The 19557-nt window shown below is 41.1% G+C and overlaps 1 protein-coding gene across 3 annotated transcripts in view; it reads left to right on the top strand.

Moving 5' to 3' along the window:
* The window catches only part of LOC306837760 (uncharacterized protein), a 32195-nt gene extending 13483 nt beyond the window's left edge, over positions 1-18712 (top strand). The window contains exons 2-3 of one of the 3 annotated variants that reach the window (XR_013780992.1): positions 15619-17715; positions 18318-18712. Coding sequence is in view for 2 of the 3 variants with exons in the window: in XM_079365530.1 (XP_079221656.1) it covers positions 16469-16648 (180 nt within the window). In the remaining variant the exon portion in view is untranslated. The remainder of the gene's footprint in view (positions 1-15618; positions 17716-18317) is intronic. The other 2 variants (XM_079365530.1, XM_079365531.1) reach the window with 2 other exon arrangements.
* Positions 18713-19557: the final 845 nt, after the last annotated feature.

Raw genomic sequence — 19557 nt, 5'->3', positions numbered from 1 at the left:
TTATTTTAATCAAGAACAATCCGGAGAAAAACATTGTAGAATCAAAAAAGGATGAAGAAGGGAGATTGATTAACGTTGAGTGTGTGTGCAACGGCGTAAATATGATCACAAACGTATATGCACCTAATGTGGAAAAAGAAAGAGTGGACTTTTTGAAAAAGAACAGCAGGGGGTGGGGGGGAACTGTATTGTGGTGGGGGATTTTAATGTTGCTCTAACGAAAAAAGATGTGTCTCGGAATAATACTTATAAATACGACGGCAGCAGAGAAGTATTAAAAAAAGTAATGAAAGACAATGACATGGTGGACGCTTGGCGCGTGTTTAATGCTTTTGAGAGACAGTTTTCAAGGAAGCAAATGGTTCAAAATGTTTTAAAACAGAGTCGTATAGACTATGTTTTAGCAGGAATGGGACTGGTGAACTGTTTTAAAAATGTCTGTTATGAAGAGTCTACCTGGAGCGACCACAAAATGTTGATGATGACGATGGGGTGGGGAGGGAGAGGGAACCAGGTCGGGGTGTGGTGCCTAAACGCCAGCATTCTGGAAGATGCAGCCTTTAAAAAAAACATGCAAAAGTTTCTTGAAAATATGAAAGGGGAAGTAAATATGCTGGACGACGTGTGCGGCTGGTGGGAGGGGGCGAAAGCGCGTATAAAAAGAAGATGCATAAATTACTGTCGGGCTAAAAAATTTGAGGAAGAGAAGGTAGAGAGAGAATTAAGAGAGGAACTAAAAGAAGAGATAAAAAAGCTAGACAGTATAAACAATGAGAGCACATTTAGATATGTAGAGATAAAAGAGAAACTTAAGGCGATCGATCAGAAAAAGAGCAAAGGTGCCGAGGTAAGGAGTAGAATAAAACACCTGTACGAAGGGGAAAAGAGCACAGCTTTTTTTCTGGGCCTAGAAAAACAAAAACAGAGGAAAACGTTTTTAAATGAAGTATTGGATGAGGGAGGGGGGGTTGTAAATGACAGTGAGGGCATTTTAAAAATTGTTGAGAACTTCTATAAAAAAATTATACAGAAAGCAGGAGACGGCTTCAGCAGATGAAGAGGAGGTGCTGAGTGCGTTGAAAGCAAGGCTAACTGAGGAAGAGAGAGAGGGGTGTGAAGCGGCCTTAGTGCCGGGAGAGATAGGGAAAGCAATAGATAGTCTGAACAAAAATAAAAGCCCAGGGAAAGATGGGCTAACCGTAGAATTTTTTAGCACGTTTAAAGAAACTCTAACAGAAATTTTAGACAAATTATACAAGGAGATGATGGAAAAGAATAAAATGCCGAATGGTTTCTCGGAGGGGTTGATAGCGATATTCTATAAAAATAAAGGGGACAAGAGATATTTAAAGAACTATCGGCCAATTAGCCTGTTAAACACAGATTACAAAATCTTCACCAAAATAATAGCAAATCGGATCAGGGAGACAATAGGGGGGGTAATACAAAAAACACAGACCTACAGCATACCAGGGAGGGACATTGCGGACACCATAATTCACCTCAAAGAAATAATCAGGACAATGATAAGGGAGGGAGGGATTTGGTTGGGGATTGATTTGAATAAGGCATTTGATAGGGTGGATCACGGGTTTTTATTTAAAACACTTTTAGCTTTTGGGTATGGGGACACTTTTGTTCACTGGGTGAAGTTATGTTATATGAATGCACAAAGCACGGTCAAATGCAACAGAGCACTCACCTCTTGTTTTCCAATTCACTGTTCTATAAGACAGGGATGTCCAATGTCGGCACTTTTATATAGTTTGGTGGCGGAGCCTCTATGCCCCCAACATGGAAAGAGAGAGAGTGGACTTTTTCAAAACAATCAACAGGTGGTGGGGCAAGAACTGCATCATTATGGGAGATTTTAATGTAGCGCTGTCAAAAAGAGATATCTCCAGAAATAATGTTTTTCAGAGCGACGCGAGCAGAAATATTTTAATTAATTGCTGAGAACAACCTAATAGATGTGTGGAGATGCCTACACGTGAACAAGAGGGGCTTCTTGCGAGTGTCACGGATCAGAGGGGAAGCGACCCAAACGCACGACTCCTAGGGAAAAAGGCAGTTTCAAAATCCATTTATTGTAAGCAGGGTTCAGTACACGGGTAGTCAGTCAATCCAGGCAGAGGTACAAAAACAGCAGGCAAAACGAAATCCAAAAACACTCAGGGTCAGAACAAGAAACACTAGACAGAATATTGCTTGAACGCTTGCTACAATGAGACGAGACAAACTGGCCAGGGCTGAGGGGAAACACAGACACTAATATACTGAAAGAGGGTGGGGTTTAACAAGACACAGGTGAGACACATCAGGTAATCAGCAGATTGGAAAAACACTGGAGAGAAAGACATGTAGCCAATAGAACTGACAGAAAATGGAGGTGGAATTAACAAGGCACAGGTGAGACGCATCAGATAATCAGACAGGAGTGACACAAGGAACAAAGAACAGAAGACCAGAAACTGAGGACAAAAATAAAGTAAAACACAAGACATGATACATGTAGAAACAGAAATAAACTACACTCAACCCGGGGTTGTGACAGCGAGAGCAGTTGGTGCAGAATTCTTTAAAGCAGACAAGAATTGACTTTGCCTTGATTGAGGCTGACCTACTTGGCAGTGTCTGCAATGCCCAATACAAAAACAAGACTTGGAGTGACCATAAAATGTTTGGAAATCGTTGAAAGAGACAAGAAAAATAAGACAGGACTATGGTGTTTAATGCAAGCGCGTTGGAGGATGTCCTCAAAAAAAGTATGAACAAAATGTTGAAGAATTTAAAAGATTAAATGAATGTGACAAAGAACATGTGTGACTGGTGGGAAGGGGCGAAGCGGCATATTAAAAGAAAATGTATTAATTTCAGCAGAAATAAAAAATGGTCAGCTGGAACTCAATTTACAATCTAAACTAAAAAGATTAGGAGATGGCGATGATGAAAGCGTTGGAAAATATCTTGAAAAAACACAAGTAACACAGGCAACGCATCGCATTCTATGCGAGACTGCTTGACTGTGTCCAAAACTACCTGTCTTCTGGAGAAAACTCTTCATGGGGTTCATAACTCGCCATCAATTCAATCAGGAGAGACAAGTAATATTTAGAATTACTTAAAATTTAAAAAATAAAATTTATTACAGTGAAAGAGTGATTGACAATGAGATTTGACAGAACGTTTTGGCGCTTGAACTCTATGGGTGGAAGATGCGATTTAGTGATGAATTTCTGCTCGTCATTAGGATAGACCCCCCCCCATGGAGTCCAGACCCTGGTGGTGGAGGACTGATGATTTGATGAGACCGAGTTGGAGAAGAATTGATGGGAGTTGACTCTGCTTCTGAAGATGGTGGTGATGGGGAGGTGGAGGGGCACACGAAGCCAGCTTGAAAGAACTAGAAAATGACCAAAAGGCCGAAAACAAAGGAGGAACGCTGCACCATTGGTTAGATGACGTCCGGTGACAGAACAGCTGATTAACCCACGAACGGCCCAAACTGACAGCTCGAGAATGAGAGCGGAAATGAGCGTGAAAAAAGGGTGACTGAGAAACCTGATTGTGGATCACTTAAAGTCTTCCTTACTGAACTTTCCCTAAGCTTCATTTAGGTCTGTGTTTATCATAATCTCATCATAAGATAACCTGTGAAACGCGAATTTTCGCCATTGAAAAAAAATATGGCGGACTTCCCGTTTGGTTTTGACTATGGGTGTAAGAGGATTTTATGTGAGATCTTGCATGCTTAATGTGCATAAAAATTGTCGTGCACGTACGATGAAAAAACCTCAATGGGGAGGCCCTTTTGAGAATTTGAAGGGGGCGCCACTGAGTCATTTTGCGTATTTTTTTTACGAAATGGCAAAAATATCAAATTTTTCGCCAGACCCGATGACATTGGAGATTTTGATGAGTTTTCATTCACGTTCAAGCCGTCAACAGTGGCTCCAAAGAGACGGAAGAAAAAGAAAAGAAAAATTAAAACCGCAAGCAGTGATGAAGGGACCGAAGCACCCCACGCATGTCGGCGCGTGTTGCGACCGCGAGAGTGCGACCGCGGGCGTGAAGCCGCGACACGTGGCCAAGCAGCAGGCCTTACAGTCATCAATGGTTAAGAAAATGGGGTGCACAGAGACATCAAAGTGTGATGGTATGCCATGGCCACGCCCTTTAACGAAATAACGTGCAGAGCACAACGAGAGATGTTCAACATGTCTGGAACAGACTGACATTGAGTTTACGATGATCGGATAAACGCTTTTGGAGGAGTTCGTTCAAATAGCTAACCTGTCAAACGCGAATTTTCGCCATAAAAAAAAAAATGGCGGACTTCCTGTTTAGTTTTGACTATGTGTCCAAGAGGATTTATTGTAGTTCCTGACACTATTAACATACAAAAAAATTGTCATGCATGTCAGAGAAAAAAACCTCTATGGGGAGGCCTTTCAGAAAGGAAAAATAGGGGTGCGCTGAGACATCAATGTTTGATGGTACGCCATCGCCACGCCCTTAAATTAAATAACGTGCGGAGCACAACGAGAGATCTTCAACATGTCTAGAATACACTGACACTGAGTTTACGATGATCGGATAAACGCTGTTGGAGGAATTCGTTCAAACAGCTAACCTGTGAAAAAGGAATTTCGGCCATTTTTGTTGCATTCAAAAAAATATCGCGGACTTCCTGTTTGGTTATGACGATGGGGGTCAGAGGCTTTTATGTAGCTCCTGACATGCTTAATGAGCATAAAAAAATTCATGCACGTGAGACAAAAAAACTTCTATGGGGAGGCCTTTTTGAAAATTTGAAAAACATGTCTAGTTTTATTTTTCCACTGGGATCAGGTGTGTGATGTTTGATGAATGTATGACTATATTAAGGTCCGTAACAAACTACTTCCTGTTTGTGACGAACAACGCGTCCGTATGGCCACGCCTTTTGAGGAAATAACGTGTAGAGCACAACGAGAGGTCTTCAACATGTCGAGAACACACTGACAATCTCATTGTGTCAATCGGATAATTGCTTTTGGAGGAGTTTGTTTAAATAGCTAACCTGTGAAACGCGAATTTTCGCCATTGAAAAAAAAATATGGCGGACTTCCTGTTGGGTTCTGACCATGGGTGTAAGAGGATTTTATGTAGCGCCTGACATGCCCAATGAGCATAGAAAATCTCATGCATGTAGGAAAAAGAAACCTATATGTTGAGGCCATTTTTAAGATTTCATGGGGACGCCACTGAGTCATTTAGCCACGCCCACTTATTATAACAACATGACAAGTTTAACTTTTCCCCAGGGATCATGTGTCTGATGTTTGGTGACTCTACACCTATTTTAAGCACTGTAACAAACTACTTCCTGTTTGTGACAAACAACGCGTATGTACGACCACGCCCTTTAACGAAATAACGTGCAGAGCACATCGAGAGATCTTCAACATGTCAAGATCACACTAACATTCTCATTGTGTCAATCAGATAATTGCTTTTGGAGGGGTTCGTTCAAATAGCTAACCTGTGAAACGCGAATATTCGCCATTAAAAAAAAATATGGCGGACTTCCTGTTTAGTATTGACTATGGGTGTAAGAGGATTTTTTGTAGGTACTGACATTATGAACATACCAAAAAATTGTCATGCATGTAAAAGAAAAAAACCTCTATGGGTGTCATCCCCGGGTTAAGTGTTTGTTTATTTTATGTTTTCCTCATGTTTCATGTCTTGTGCTTGTTTTACTTGTTACTCACCCTGTGTCTCGTTTCAGGTCTGTTGGCTGCATGCCCTTCCCCCAGTGTGTCTCAGCCTGCTGATTACCTGATGTGTCTCACCTGTGTCTTGTTAACTCCACCCCCTGTTCAGTATTTAATGTCTGTCTGCCCTTCACTCTGTGCCAGTTCGTCTTGTCTCTTGTAGCAGCGTCCCAGCAATTCTTAGTATTCTGATTTCTTGTTCTGACCCCCGTGTGTTTTTGGATTCCGTTTTTGCATGCTGATTTTGTACCTTTGCCTTATTGGACTGACTACCGTGTACCGAACCCTGCCTGGAATAAACGTTTTGAGAAACTGTTTTTGTCCCACCGAGTCGTGCATTTGGGTCTCTTTGTGTGTTCGTGACAATGGGGAGGCCTTTCAGAAAGGTAAAATATGGGTGCGCCGAGACATGAATGTTTGATGGTACGCCATCGCCACGCCCTTAAACGAAATAACGTGCAGAGCACAACGAGAGATCTTCAACATGTCTAGAATACACTGACACTGAGTTTACGATGATCGGATAAACGCTGTTGGATGAGTTCGTTCAAATAGCTAACCTGTGAAAGAGGAGTTTCGGCCATTTTTGTTGCATTCAACAAAATATGGCGGACTTCCTGTTTGGTTATGACGATGGGTGTGAGAGGATTTTATGTAGCTCCTGACATGCTTAAGGAGCATAAAAAAATTCATGCACGTAGGACAAAAAAACCTCTATGGGGAGGCCTTTTTGAAAATTTCAAGGTGGCGCCACTGAGTCATTTAGCCACGCCCACTTATTATAACAACATGACAAGTTTAATTTTTCTACTGGGATCATGTGTGTGATGTTTGATGAATGTATGACTATATTAAGACCCATAACAAACTACTTCCTGTTTGTGAAGAACAACGCGTCCATATGACCACGCCCTTTGACGAAATAACGTGCGGAGCACAACGAGAGATCTTCAACATGTCGAGAACACACTGACATTCTCATTGTGTCAATCAGATAATTGCTTTTGGAGGAGTTCGTTCAAATAGCTAACCTGTGAAACGCGAATTTTCGCCATTGAAAAAAAATATGGCGGATTTCCTGTTTGGTTTTGACTATGGGTGTAAGAGGATTTTATGTGAGATCTCGCATGCTGAATGTGCCTAAAAATTTTCGTGCACGTACATTGAAAAAACCTCAATGGGGAGGCCCTTTTGAAAATTTGAAGGGGGCGCCACTGAGTCATTTTGCGAATCTTTTTTACGAAATGACGAAAATATCAAATTTTTCACCAGACCCGATGACGTTGGAGATTTTGATGAGTTTTCATTCACGTTCAAGCCTTCAAAAGTGGCTCCAAAGAGGCGGAACAAAAAACCCTAATAATCATTAGGGTTACAATAGGGTCCTTCGCACTGGTCAGTGCTTCGGTCCCTAATAATCATTTGGGTTTCAATAGGGTCCTTCACACTGGTCAGTGCTTCGGTCCCTAATAAACTAAAACAAGACGAAACACAGAACCAAACCATGACACCACCTCCCTGATATCCATTTCACGATCAGAGTCTCCATAACTACTCTCCCTTGGGCTTGCACTCACCCTCTCCACTGTACTGCCAATGTCCGAGGCCAGTGTCGTAGCGTCTGCCGGCCTCTGACTAGAATTCAGAGCGTCGATCCCAGGGACAACACTCTGCCCTTGCAACATGCTCCTCTCCCCCGACTGCATGCCATTGCACCCCTGACCACTGATCTCAGCTGCTTCACTCGGGCTTCTCCTTCTTCCCCTCGACTCTCCGTATCTCCCGATCACCGTCCCCGCCATCACAGCTCATACTCTGCTGCGTCATACAGCCTGCTCCCCTTGTTTCCACTTTACACTCCCTACATTTTCTCCATCTATTAGCACAGTCCCTTGTGGAATGACCTTGCTCTCCACATCCGTGACACCGGAACTTTGGGCACTCTTTGAAAATGTGACCCAGCTGGACATAAAGTCTACATACTTTCGCCTGTTTATCATGGATGACCCGAAAAAATTCAGTCCCTGTTACCGTCTCAGATTTTGTAGAGTACGGCAGCATTCTGACATTTTCCGTAAACCTTGTTCCATCAGCAATAGCTGTACCTGGCCAGAATCTTCTTTTGATTTGATTTGCTCTTTTGATTTCCCAGGAGATTAGTTTCTCTGCAATTTCTTAATTGGAAGTATAGGCTGGTAGGTTTAAGAATAAGACCACCATCTCGTCATTTGTTAATTCCTTCGCCATGATTTTTACGCCATTGATTTTGAAACCGTCCATTAGCCTTTGCTTTGCTTTGTCGTTGCTGACTGTCACTTCATATTTCCTCCCTCCTGTTGCTCTGCAGGCCATTAGGCCTCCACATATCAATTTCATTATTTTTATTAGCTCTCTCGGCCATATTTCCTCCCCCAGCAACTCCACGTAGAGCGTCATGTTCATCATAGTTCCTTCCTTCTTTCAGCTGGTCTATCTTCTCCTCCATCTCTGTTCCCACAAGGGTTTCTCTTTCATTATTTTCCCTGATTTCTCCACTTTTTCCCCACGCTCTTTACTTTCTCAGTTGCTCCTTCTGATCTTTCCGCATCTTTCACTTCATTCAGCTCATTAATTTTTTCAATCTTCCTCACATTTCCCCCGTTTCCATTATTTTCGCTCAGGCTGCTCTTTGTCTTTTCTGTTCCTTACTTCATTTGCGGTGGTCGCCGAATTGCCCGTTCATCCATTGTCCTCCATCTCATCCTTCTTGCCTTTTCTGTTCGTCATCACCGTTTTCCATACGTCCATATCGTCTTGCTTTTCCATGTCATTTCATCCGTTCCTTTGTTCTTTTAACCCTGTTATCTGTCCTTGTGTAGCTGCCATCATAGCAGCTAACACCTTGGCTTTTCCGGCTGTCTTTTTTTTTTTTTTTTTTTTTTTTTTTTCTCAAAAAAACAAAAATATATCACTCGCACGTCGTGGATTTGAAAAAACTCTGGGGAAAAAAAGGATTTGAAAAGGGAATAAGCCGGCAACAATTCAAAAGTCTCTCTGCTCTTGCACACTCACTCTGTCCGCACCAGGAACGGGCGTGTTCAAGGTGGTATGGCCCTAAGCCACAATGGTGTGCCGAAAAGGTCTGCTGCGCTTGGCCATAATGTGGGGGAGCAAATGCTTGATTCTTGCAGGCAGAGAGATTAGATCATTACATTTCATTTCAAGTATTTTGAGCTTGCACTTTTTTTTTTTAAAAAGTCAGTGGGGAAGGGGATGATCTTTAACTGGACACATTGTCTGAAATTAATTTTTCATCTTTTGTTTTTTTGAAACGTTCTTTTGCCTCAAACTTAATTTTTTTTAGCCAGCGCGAGGTCCCTAGTGTCCATCTCACCATCTGTGAGCTGCCATACCTCATTGTCTTCCTCCCCTCACTCGCAGGCATGACGATCTCTTTCAGGTCCAGACTCAAAGCCAGCCACTCTCCCTCTCCTCCCACCGCTCCAGCTGTCTGCTCCTTCTCGCCCTCGTTGCTCCGCACCGGGTCAGCTCTCTTGCTCTCCTTCTCCTCCTTGATTTTGCTTCTTACAGCTGCACCTTTTTCTATTTCATTCAGTTGCTCTTTTAATTTTAGATATTTTTCTGAACTTTCGTGTTCATTTTCATCTAAAATTCTCAGTTCTAGGTTTAGCTGTTTTTGAAGGTCTTCTTCTCTTTGGTTTTCTTTCGATTTCTTTTGCTTACATAAATGTATCACTTTTTTCTGGATTCTACCTTTTGCTTCGTCCCACCACTCGCATACATCTACACATTCTTGTCATGGTTTAGTTTTGTTTCTGTATTTCATCTTGTTTTAGTTTTCATTCTTTCCCTCGTGTTCCGTTTATGTATGATTCCTAGTGTGGTTTAGTTTTGTTCTTACTGTGTTTCCCTGTATCCTTGTGTCCTTCTATGTTGTTTGTCGGCTTGTTTCCTGTTACTTGTGTTTTCAGGTTCTTAGTTTGGTGTATAATGTTTCTTAGTCTTGTTTTAAGTGTTTCCTGTTTTATTTTGTAAACTTGTTTTAGTTCTAGTCTTTTCAGTGTCAGGTTTTGTACTTGTCCTCAAGTTTTTTGGTCTTGTGCTCTTTGTTCCTTGTGTTTCCCTCCTGTCTGATTACCCTGATTGTCCTCACCTCTCTGATTAGTCTCACCTGTGTCTAATTACCCCATGTCTATTAAGTCTCTGTGTTTTCCTCAGTCTCCTGTCGGTTCATTACATTACATACATTTTACACAAAAAATTCAGCATTCAATCACTTTTTACATTGTTTCAAAAAATAATCCCCTTTTTTGAAAGCACATTACCCAACCAAACGAACAGAAAAAAACAAAAATAATAAGTCTAGATACTCCACCCAATCAGATAGATAGATAGATAGATAGATAGATACTTTATTGATCCCGAGGGAAATTCAAGGCATCCAGTAGCAGTATACAGACAGGCAGGACACAAGACATTAGTTACAATACACACCCGCTGTTCCCCCCCCCCCCCCCCCCCTGTATGCAATAATCCCCCAAACAAGATTTAGCAGCCCCTATGTGACTAAGAATAAACATAATTATGTGTTGAACCTGTGCAGTTAGCATTAGCAATTAGACTTAAAACTTATATAGCATAATGTACATAACCTGTGAGGAGAGAAAAACATGTGCTGGTTATCATACCAATCATACCATTCACTACTGTACATATTCGCACCTCATCCACGAACATACGCTCAAACTTTTTCTCTCCGGTCGTTCTGCAGGCCCCCCCCCCCCATCAGTTTTATGTTGTTCATGAGTTCGTTTGTCGGGATTCTATCGATCGTCAAAGTCTTTTCAAAATTTCTCCCACCTCTCTGTTGCTCTGCATTTGTTTTTTTTCTTTTATTTATCAAAAATACATTTTACAGAAAGCTCAAATCAACATTCCATAATGCAACTGATAAAGACACACACACAGTCAATGACAGAATTACAAACACTTTTCTACTCAAACAACCTGTTATTAGATAATAATACACCATACCATAGCAGAAATCCACATTACAAATGAGAGACATACACTTTAAATCAACACTGATATTTACACCAAACATTGCCCAATATTTATTTTATAAATATTTATAGATATTTACACCAACAATTCCCCCCCAAAATCAGAAAAACCATTCAATCTGCTCGTTCGCCACCCTACACACTCTCGCCTCATCCACAAACATTCTCTCAAACTCATCCCTTTTTGAAACAAATATCAACCACCCGTGCGCTTTCACTTCATTCACAAACATTCTCCACACATCCATTCTTCTACTCTCGTACAGTGCAAAATTTCTCTGAAAAATAACCCCCCTTGTAATCCCCAAAAGCAAATTCACACCTGCCCCTCTCCCTCTCCCTGACACACCCAACATTGATAAATCCCACCCTCTATCCTTTACGTGATCGTGCTCCCCCTTTTGACAGCAAGGCTCGTAGCTTGGAAAAAAACACATCCAAGCTTTCAAATTTCGTAAATGTGTGTTCAATGTCCTTGTCTGCTTTTTGACAGACCGCACACTCCCTTCTAAATTTGTCTTTGTACACCTGGTGGAGGACGATGCCCATGAAGACCCTCCTGTGCCTGATTTTGAAATCCAGATCCATTTCATTTCATTTTTTTATTTGTTCCGAACATGACAATACATATGATGTTCACAGGAAAACCGTAAGTAAAAATAAATAAATCCTATCATGTTCGGAAACGAGCAGGGAGAAGAATACATCTTATTTTTTTTTAAAACTGAAGTATTTGAGCGCAGCTCTTTAATTCGTTGGTTAGAGAATTCCACAATTGGATACCTGTAACAGAAATACACATCAGTTTTAAAGTTGTCTGTACAAATTTTCTCCTATGCTCTTCCTCCTCTGAACTAAAAACAAACATCTTTTGTAAACCTTGTGGTAATATCCAATATCAATAGCTGCCAAGGTGCGCCAGAAATTGATTCTTCCATAGTACTTCCCAAACCGGATCTACCAATTTGCCTATCAATTTAGCTCTTAGTGCTACCTTCTTGGACATAAGGTCGATTTGTCACGACCCGGGGTAGAAAACAGGGAGGAGGACCCAATTGCAGAAAATAGAAATATTTTATTTTAACTAAAAAGGCAAAAACAAAAACTTACTATTCAAAACAAAATGCAAAAATCCAAAAAACCACAAGGAGAAACACAGGGAGCCAAATCACAACCCACTACCAAAGACATGGACAAATTATAACCGCAAGCGGTGATGAAAAGACCGAAGCACCCCGTGCATGTCGGCGTGTGTTGCAACCGCGGGAATAAAATGTACTGATCCCTGAACGGAAATTAGGACTTCACACTGCGAGTGAGTGAGCTGCCTTGAGCTGATTGGGTGCGTGTGAAGTGTCTTACGTCTGGATACAGCAGACATGTTGCTCGCAGGAGCTAGGTACCCTTGACCTTCTGATTGAGAGACGACGACTCTCCCCACTGAGCCACAGCCTACCTCTACCCATGGCCAAGCGGTCAAAATTCACTACCGTGGGAATTTTGGTTGATGTGTATGATTGTCCATGTGATATCTGTCATTAAAATATGTTTTTGTAGATTGTATATTATAATACAGTTGGTCATTATGTTGAAGTTGTGATGCGATTTGTCTCACATTTTGAGTGTTTTTGGTGGTGGTGGAGAACTTAGGGCGCTCTGTCAATTTACTCAATTCAACATTAAATGTTGATCTCACAAGGAGCAAAAAAAACAACCTTTTGCTCTCTGCTCTTTAAATTAAACCTGATTTATCTGTGACATGAAAATGTATTATTTTAATACAATACATTCGAAAACAATGCAATTTCTAGGTCTTTTGTCAAGCTTACTTGTTCTTGTTACACTTGTTTTGTTTGAGATGGCTGTGGCTCAGTTGGCGGGGTTGTTGTCTCTCACCCAGAAGATGATGGGTTCCATACCCAGTCCCTGCGAGACAGGGGCTGGTATGTCTGATGTGTCCTCAGGTTGAGACACTTAGGTCTGAACTATGTTCCCACCGCTGTGGCAGGTTTGTAGGACTGGGATGTTACTTGTGATGGTCAATATAAATAGATAGATAGATACTTTATTGATCCCGAGGGAAATTCAGGGAAATAGCAATGTAGTTGATGTTTTTATTGTAAGTTGCTTAAGTTTTGTAGTGTGAGCAAAGTCTCATTTTTGTGTCATTATGTGTTCCTTTGGAGATGACAGTGAGTCTTTAAAACATGCATTAGCTTTAAGTGTCAAATAAGAATTCTGTGGCTGGTCTCAACCATTGTTGCTAGTGAATTGTAGAAGAAATAAAAAAAGACATCAATGAGAAATATTAGAAATTTGAAAGAGGCTGGGATGAGAATAATCTTTTTTCAGATGCAGATGCAGCAAAATGTCCCTTTTTTCTCTTCAAGTTTTATTTGAAAACCTAAATAGAAGATTCAGAACTTGAAAAGTCTCTCATTAAATGAATAAAGTGTTTGCTTGCATGTGAAGGTATGGCTCATAAGCATAATAGCTAAAGTACTTTCAAACTGTTGAGAAATATTTCAAAGACACACTGACACTGTCTTAAGGATGATGTTAAATCTTATCTGCTAAAAATGTTGAACACATGTATGTGATTTGTGCCATTTACTTAGTTGTAAATGTAGTATTCATGAAGAAGGTTACAAATTGGTAGAAGTGTATTTTTATTGACGTGCATTTTTGTAAAAGCAATTCACATAAGAACTTGAAACACTGTTAAACATTCAATCCAAAATAGGCAAACGTAAAAAAGTACTGTTGTGAAGTCAAATGCAATGTAAAATAAAGTGTAAAGAAAATACAAAGGGGAAAAAAAAGTAAATAGAAAATGTATGTACATATAAAATAAGAATGTGTGCCTTGTGTCTTCAGTAGCTTAATGTTGACTTCTTTCTTCGGTCAGTGGGTTGCATTGCTGTGGCAGTTCTCTGTTGGTTGCATCTGTGAATTCATAACAGAAACGTGTAAAGGATCATACTATCAGTGAGTAAGTGATTGTAATACATAATAACAATAATGCTTGTAAAAAGTGAAAGATAACAATGAATAAACTAAACATCTGTCAATTTAAGAGGAAAGCATGGGATGTAGTGAGTGGATGCGATGTTGAGGAGGTAAGTTTTGAAAGATGTCTTGAAGGAGGTGAGTGTTGGTGAGTGTTGTTTTAGCCCCAATCACTGTTTTGTGCGCTATAGTACACGCCTTGTTCGTCCAAACAAAGTCTCTGACAGTCTTTGAAATTTCATTGTGTACCCAGTCTAGGAAAGTACAATTGCTCAGTACATGATTCACTTTGGACAACACGAACGCATTTACCACCACTGCCCTTCCTCTCACATAAAGATTCCTTGTTTTCCAGGCGCTCAGACATTTTTTTATTTTATTTAGGACCATGTTCCATTGTCATTTTAATATTTCTCAATGAAAACCCCTTTCACTTTTCTCTGTCTTGATTTGTTTAAAACCCCACTCCTTTTATTTATCAATATCCGCCCCAAAGGTCATGATCTCTGATTTGTCTGTATTCACTTTTGCCCTGCTGGCGTTCTCATCTTACTCACACATTTTCCTGCGATGTCACTGAAATGTTGACATCATCTGCGTATTGTGTAATGACAGTGTTTTCCTCCCCGATCCCTTTGATCTCCCCCTGTGCTTTAATGATTGCTGCCAAGGGCTCTGCCACAAAACTATATAACAGTGCCGACATCGGACATCCCTGCCTTATGGATCTGTGAATCGGAAAAGAAAAGGTGAGTGCTCTATTACATTTGACAGTGCTGTGTGCATCTGTGTAACATAACTTCACCCAATTAACAAAAGTGTCTCCGTACCCAAAAGCCGAAAGTGTTTAAACAAAAACCTGTGATCCACCCTGTTGAAAGCCTTATTTAAATCAATCCCCAACCAAAGCCCTCCCTCCCCATCGTCCTGACTGTTCCCTTTAAGTGAATGATTGCATCCGCAATGTCCCTCCCTGGTATGATATATTTCTGTTGCCTATGATGGCCCTGATTCGGTTCGCCAGTATATTCACCATTCTTTCTCCTCTCTCGCTAAGCGCGCTTTTAAAGCACCCAGAACCTCTTCTTCCTCTTTTAGATCAGTCTCCTGCTTCTCGAACGTTTTATAAAACTCCCCCACTGTTTTTAAAATTACCTCATTTGCTCCCCCACATTATGGCCAAGCGCAGCAGATGTTTAAAAGGGCCTTTTCTGCACACCATTGTGGCTTACGGCCATACCACCCTGAACACGCCCACTTGTTAGAGAGTGTGTGAGAGACAGAGTGAGAGAGCCTGTGTGGAAAAAGTTTGGAAGTGAATTTAAGAGTTTAAATAGATTTTTTTAGTTTTTTTGTTTTAAAGACCTCAAGTGTGAGTGTACAGTCCCCCAGCAGTCTTGACTGTTTGGGGGATATATATAATTTTTGAGACCTTTTTGTTTGTGAGAAGCCGCTGGAAGCATGGCGAACGAGCTACCAGCTAGCATGAAGCTAGCGGGTGCTGACGGACAGATGAAAACGGCAAAAGAACAACGGAAAGTTAATGACAAGGAAAATGAACAAGGACGAACGGACGGATGGACCAAGGTTGAAAGATCACGGAAAGGAAAAGAGGAAAAGTTAATGGAAAATGGACAAACGGATGTGAAGAATGCAGAAATGAGGGAAAAACGGGGCGGAAACAGCGAGGAGCAGCTCGTGAAAAACGCTGAAGGAAAAGAGGCAACGGGAGGATGATGTGAGTGTGAGACAAGTACAAGAAAGTGGGAAAAATGACGGCAAAGGAGGTGGAGGAGCAAAAAACGGAGATGAACGGCGAAGAGAAACCGGCGTGGGAAAAAAGACAACAGCGGCAACAGGAGGAGAGAGAGAAATGGAGAAAGAGAAGAAAGAGACTCAGACGTTTGTGGAGAGACAGTATGTTAAAAATCTGACAATTGCTATTGAGATGGTGGGGGAAAAATAGGGATGAGTGAACTGCTACAAAAAATGAAACTGATCTGTGGGGGTTTGATGGCGTGCAGGAAAACAGGGGAAAAGACATTTGAAGTGACTGTGAGTAATGGAAAAGCGAAAGAAAGACTCTTGGATGGCTTCAAAATTGGAGATACCAGAATAATTGCAAAAGAGCTGACAAATGATGAGATGGTAGTGTCTTTTTTGAACCTCCCAGCCTATGTCACAGATGAGGAGATTGTGGCGAAACTCCTATCCTGGGGGGTGAAGCCGGCATCTGTAATCAAGAGGAGGTTGTGGCCTGGGACCGAGATCGCGGATGGGACAAGGTTCTTAAAAGTGAAATTTAATGACATTGTAAAATCACTGCCTTACTCCACGAAATTCGAAACTGCACTGGGTGCAGAATTTTTCAGAGTCATACATGACAGACAAATGAAGGTGTGTAGGCTGTGCATTCAGCCGGGGCATATTTTAAGAGAATGCCCAGACTTTTTATGTCATTACTGTGGGAAGCAGGGGCATTTTGCACGAGAATGCTCGAATAAAAACATCAGATGCAAAACCTGTAGAAGAGAGGACTGTGAATGCGAGGAGAAGGAGGAAGAGAAGGAGGAGGAGGAGGAGAACGCGGAAGAGGGTGTAACGGCAGAGGAGGCGGTGTTGGAGGACGAGGAGGAGAGCGAGGAGGAGAGCATTGTGGCGGAGATGGAGACAGAGGGCGAGGAGGAGGAGGAGGCAGATGAACGGGGGCGGAGAGGTGATGGAGGAGAGGAGCAGGAGGCGATGTGGTGGGCCAGGAGACATCCTTCAAGGCGTCAAGCGAGGGGAGTCGGGGGTCGACGAAGGTCAGGAGAGTGAGAGACGGGAGCTCACCTGTTACGGACGGTGAGATGGACGTGGAAGAGCTGGAAAGAGCGAAAAAGAGGCTGAGTGTGCGTGAAAAAAATAAGGTAAAAAAACAGAAGCAAGAACACATAGGTGATTTTAAACATAGACAATGAATACAGCTGTTTCTTTAAAGCGGGCGCACACCCCACCCTGAACTATTTTTCTCAAAAAAACAATGTTTGAACTAAAAATTCTCTCTTTAAACAGCAACGGGTTAAGAGACAATGATAAGTTGCAAGCGATTTTAAAACTAGCGAAATATTCAGATATAATGTGCTTGCAAGAAACGCATTGGGGGGATGAAATGGAAGAGAGAGTTAAAAAAAATGTTCAAAGGAGAAATCTATATATCACATGGGGGAGATAGAGCAAGGGGTGTGGCGATGCTAATTAAGACAGACAAAATGTCTGAGACACAGCTGAAATGTAAAGACAATGAAGGACGAGTGATTGGAGTCACCTGCAAAATCAAGAATGAAAGTGTAACAATATTCAACATTTATGCACCAAATGTGGAAAATGAAAGGAAAGACTTTTTTAAAAAGCATAGCAAATGGTGGTGTGATAAAAAATGTGTGGTCATTGGGGATTTTAATGTTGCACTTTCGCAAATGGACGTCTCAAGGAGTAATGTTTTTAAACAGGACACCAGCAGGAATTTTTTGAAACAGACGATGATGGACCTAAGTCTGATGGACATATGGAGAGTGAGTAACTTGAATGAAAGAGGATACTCCAGAGTGCAAAAAGTGGAAAACAAAATCAAACAGTCCAGAATAGACTATGCACTAATTGCGGCTGATTTGTTGAGCAGGGCAAAAACTATCTTTTATGAAGCCACGCCGTGGAGCGACCATAAACTGTTGACTCTAATTTTAGCCAGTAAAGAGGGAAAAGAAAAATCAAAACTGTGGTGTTTTAATAAGAGTATCCTCGAAGAAGAGGGGTTCAAAAAGAGCATGAATAGACTGCTGGAGACATTGAAAGACGAGATGACTGTAAAAGAGGACATATGTGAATGGTGGGAAGAGGCCAAGGTGTCATGTTTTGGGTCTGTCTGTCTCTTCCCATGTGTGTCTGTTTGTTTCCCTGTCTGTCACTCCCTCTGTGTCTACTAATTATTCTATTAAGTGTCCACAGGTGTGGGCCATTTCGTCATCCGGGTATTTAAGCTGGCTTCTGCCAGGAAGCCAGCGCCGGATTATTGTTCTTCTCCAGTTGGTTGGTAGCTCTTCGTGTTTTCTCGTAATTCAATACTCTGTGAGATTTACCCTGTCGTACTTTTTTGACCCCTTCGTGTTCTCTCTCTCCTTCCCAGTTTATTTCCAGTCCTGTCGTCCTCACCCCGTGTTCCTCGTCGTCTGTCTTCGTCCTCATCTGGCTTACACGCGTTTCATTGTACATCTAGAGTCACTTATATTATTGTATCACATTTAGTGTCACGTTAATTACTTGCTCACACTTTAGAGTCACATTAATTGCTTGTACACATTTATTATTGTCACATTAGATGTATGCTTCACTTTAGTGTCACTTATTACTGTTTCTCTTGTCACTCGTGTTTTTCCAATAAATTTGTATTTCGTTACGCTCAGTCTGTCTCGTGCTTTTGGTTCCCATTATTCTATCGCAACACAAGGTTCGAATAAAAAGAAAATGCATAACCTTTTGTAGAGAAAGAAAATGGAAAAATGATCAACGTGAACTAAAGTTGCAAGAGGAACTTAACGCTGAACTAAAAAATCTTGATGAAAAAGAAAATAAAAGTGTTGAGAAATATCTGGCTCTAAAGGAACAACTGAAAATAATTTAATTGAAGAGGAGTAAAGGGGCGGAAATAAGGAGCAGAATTAAAAATCAATATGAAGGAGAAAGGAGCACAGCCTTCTTTCTCGGTTTAGAAAAACAGAAACAAAATAAAACGGTTTTAAACGAGGTACTTAATGAAGGGGGGGAGGTAGTAAAAGATAAGGAGGGAATACTTGAGACAGTAAGGGATTTTTATAAAGTGCTCTTTGAAAAAGGGAAAACAGATCAGGAAGATGGGGAGAGTGTGCTGAAAGCGCTAAAAAAACAGCTGTCGGAGGAAGACAGGGAATGGTGTGAGATGAAAGTGACGACAGAGGAAATTGAAGTGGCATTAAACGGCCTCAATAAAGGTAAAAGCCCAGGGAGCGATGGCCTGACAGTTGAATTTTATAGAGCTTTTAAAAACAACTTGATCGGGATTTTGGAGAGACTTTTTAAAACCATGAGAGAAAATAATAGAACAGCCAAAAACTTCGCGAAAGGAATTATCACCATCTTCTATAAAAACAAAGGGGAAAAAAATAACCTAGCAAACTACAGACCGATTAGCCTTCTAAACACGGACTACAAAATATTCACAAAAATACTTGCAAACAGGATCAGGACAGTGATAGGTAGCATAATATCGAAGACACAAACTTACAGTATACCCGGAAGAGACATAGCAGACACCATCATTCACCTAAAAGGAACAGTCAGAGATATGGGGGGAGAGGGAGGGCTTTGGTTAGGGGTTGATTTAAATAAAGCTTTTGATAGGGTGGACCATAATTTTCTTTTCAAGACTTTATCTGCTTTTGGTTTTGGGGGGGATTTTGTTAGGTTAGTTAAATTATGTTACACTAATGCAAATAGCGCAATAAAATGTAATGGAATGGTAACAAATACATTCAAGATAGCAAGGTCAATAAGGCAGGGGTGCCCAATGTCGGCCTTGCTGTATAGCCTAATAGCAGAACCGCTGGTAGCATTAATAAAAGTAGAAGAGACAATAAAAGGAATAGGCAAAGAGAATGTAATTGTAACACAATATGCAGATGATATAAACATAACAGTCAAAACTCAGGAGG

The sequence above is a fragment of the Symphodus melops genome (genome assembly GCF_947650265.1).
Source record: "Symphodus melops genome assembly, chromosome: 17".
Lineage (NCBI taxonomy): Eukaryota > Metazoa > Chordata > Actinopteri > Labriformes > Labridae > Symphodus > Symphodus melops.
This window is presented reverse-complemented; position numbering and strand designations above follow the sequence as displayed.